Genomic DNA, 2788 nt, shown 5'->3' with positions numbered 1-2788 from the left:
AAAAAAAAATGTCAATTTAAAAAGATGCAGTCCTAACAGCTCCCCTTGGCCAGGCGTTAACTCTTTAGTTGCTATATTGTGGAGTGGTCTGGAGAGATCCCAAAAGAGATACTGATGGAGTAAGAGGGAGATCTAATGAGGGTCACTTGAGGTGTCAGAGAGGCAGTTATTTACTGTCCCATACACAATATTTCAAAATGTTAACAAGTACATCTGGGTTAATGGCTAATAGCTGATCATCAGCCCTGCATATGAATATCATTTTTCTTCTGCCATGATTCATAAGATCCTTGGGTGCACAAATCTTATCTATTTTATATTTGGACTCTTCAGTTGTTGAAAAATAATAGTTTTAAATTATGTTGAAAATTATTATGTTGAAAAATCATAATAGTGAATTCACCTGTTCTACTCCCCACTCTGTATCTGGTGAATCCTCTCACCTGCACCTCTGGCCGGTACCCCAGGGTTCTTGCATGTATAAATAAATATTTTTTTTAATAATTATTTGTTCATTAAAAAATGAATGTATAAGTACACTAATCCAGTGTAAGGCTTATTCACCTCAAAATTTCTTAAAGGAATAGAAATTGAGAAAAAAGTAAAAAGAAAGGAAAAGGATAAAGATAGGAAAAGGAATGGTAGCAAGTTCATTTACATACATCTTGTTTTCTGCAACCAGGACTAAGAATTTATTTTAGTTTGTAACTGTCTTGGAAAATGTGAAAGATAAATTTAATTTTTTAAGATTTATTTATTTATACATACAGTACTAGGATACAGGCCAGAGTGCACAGGCAGTGAGAGGATTCACCAGACAGAATGGGGAGCAGAACAGCAGATCAAGGAGGTACACTGCTGAGAGGAGCAGCGGGCAAGACAGGAGAGGTCTGGTTGGCCATGTGAGTCACCTCACTGTGAAGCGGCTGCAGCTAGCTTCACAGTGCTGTGCTTTAACCCACTGTGCCACCTGGGAGGGCCCAAATTTAAATTTTTTTAATGAAATTCAAGCTACAACCTAACTATATTGAGGTGACAGGGTGTATATGTAAACCGAACACAGTGAACAAATAACTAAGATAGAATAAAACTAACTAGTCAAGTCCATCTTTTCCTTTCATATCTGAAACTTGAATAACTACTATTTTGAATATAATTTCAGTGTGCTAAACGCCAAATTCTTGTCTCCTTTGCCCCACATTCTGTGGATCTCTTCCAGTGACATCAGAGGAATACTGTGGTTAGGTCATAAAGATGTAAGTGATTATGCAATGGAGAAAAATGACACTTTCATTTCTAATAGATGTAACTGACACATCAACAGGAGAAGAGAGACGAAATTGGTTCATAAATGCAAGTGGAGGAACTAGTACGCTATTAAAACACAAAATTAAAATAAAAATCTGAACTTTTTTTGAGGAATAAAAGATTAATCTTTGATCTGCTATAAATTTTAAAAGTCTTACATATCTCTTTTCCAAAGCGTCAAAACAACCTTGAATCCTGTCAAGAAATAAATGTTTGATGTCAATTGGACTAGATGTTAAGGGAGAAAAAATCCAAGTAAAGAGCTGATTTATATTTTTTATTTGAAAATTGACAATCATTTTACATTTCCCATTTAATAATTTTTTAAAACTCTCAGCAATATCTTCATAGAGTTTTATAAATAATAGGTAAACAATTTGAGATAGGGAAGCATATTTTATTTTTCTTTTTGGCTTCCATAATGTTTAGGACACTGGCATGCATGCACATGATAAATAATCAAATTTTGGTTGATGTTTTTCTTACTTTATATAAGCTCATTTTCACCAAAAACAAAACTATCTTAAAATAATATTGAATGTTATAAATTTCTAGGAAATTATATATTTTTTTAAAAAAGGGCTGGCTTTAAGAAAATAATATTGCCCAATAAAGTCTAATGGGTAATTTTAGTCATATAAAAGTAATGTTGCTTAACTTTTGTGGAATTTCAATTCTTACCATTTGATAATATGCAGTGACCCAGGGCACTTTTTATCTTCTCGGAGAATTTTTAAACTGAGATCTACAAAAATAGAAACACAGTTTATTTTCATCTGCTAAATGACTGCTGTACCAAAATGTCCACACTAAATAAGAGTATTTTTAAAGTATTTTATTTGTATAACTTACTTGGTTTTATAGCTTATAAAAACATTTTGATCTCTATTTAAAATAAACCCCATGTTGCTAATTGGCTTAGCTCTGACTTTGATTAAAGTTCACAGTCTCCCCCTTCTACAATAGCCCAACTGAGTTGGTTGCAAAATCTATTCATGTCACTTCTTTGCTTCTATAGAATTCTAAGTGTAATAAGATAGTATTGAAATCATCTCTATTGAAAAATTTAAAGCATACACCTCAACCTTAAGTCATTACCTGATAATTCTCCCCTTAAACGAACAGGTGAAAATATTCTCCATGGATTAGTGTCAAATATTAATTTTTGCCTGAAATTTAACTACCTTACGAAGAGAATAGGAAAATCATATTTAAAGAGTTTTGGTTTACAACAGTCCAAAATCAACTTTAAATACTTAAATCAGCCCTCCCTGGTGACGCAGGGTTAAAGCACCGCACTAAGAAGCTAAAGATACTTCCCCAAAAGTTCGATCCCTGCCTGCCCCGGAAGGTGACCACATGGCGCAGCAGACCTCTCCTGACCTGCCCGCTGCTCCCCTCAGCAGTGTACTTCGTCCATCTGCCTGTTCTGCTCCCCGCTCTGTCTCTGGTGAATCCTCTCACCCTCCGCATCTCTGGC

General features: G+C 34.6%; 1 protein-coding gene across 1 annotated transcript in view; it reads right to left on the bottom strand.

The window, feature by feature from the left end:
- HORMAD2 (HORMA domain containing 2) overlaps positions 1-2788 on the bottom strand; it is a 78762-nt gene that overhangs the window by 67301 nt on the left and 8673 nt on the right. Inside the window, exons 3-4 of the mRNA XM_012730921.1 lie at positions 1990-2053; positions 1467-1503 (exon numbers count right to left, since the gene is read on the bottom strand). Of these exons, the coding sequence (XP_012586375.1) occupies positions 1467-1503; positions 1990-2053 (101 nt within the window). The remainder of the gene's footprint in view (positions 1-1466; positions 1504-1989; positions 2054-2788) is intronic.

Source organism: Condylura cristata, unplaced genomic scaffold (genome assembly GCF_000260355.1).
Source record: "Condylura cristata isolate star-nosed mole 26May11 unplaced genomic scaffold, ConCri1.0 scaffold00029, whole genome shotgun sequence".
NCBI classification, from domain to species: domain Eukaryota; kingdom Metazoa; phylum Chordata; class Mammalia; order Eulipotyphla; family Talpidae; genus Condylura; species Condylura cristata.
Note: the sequence above shows the minus strand (reverse complement) of the source record. Positions and strands in the feature narration are given on the sequence as shown.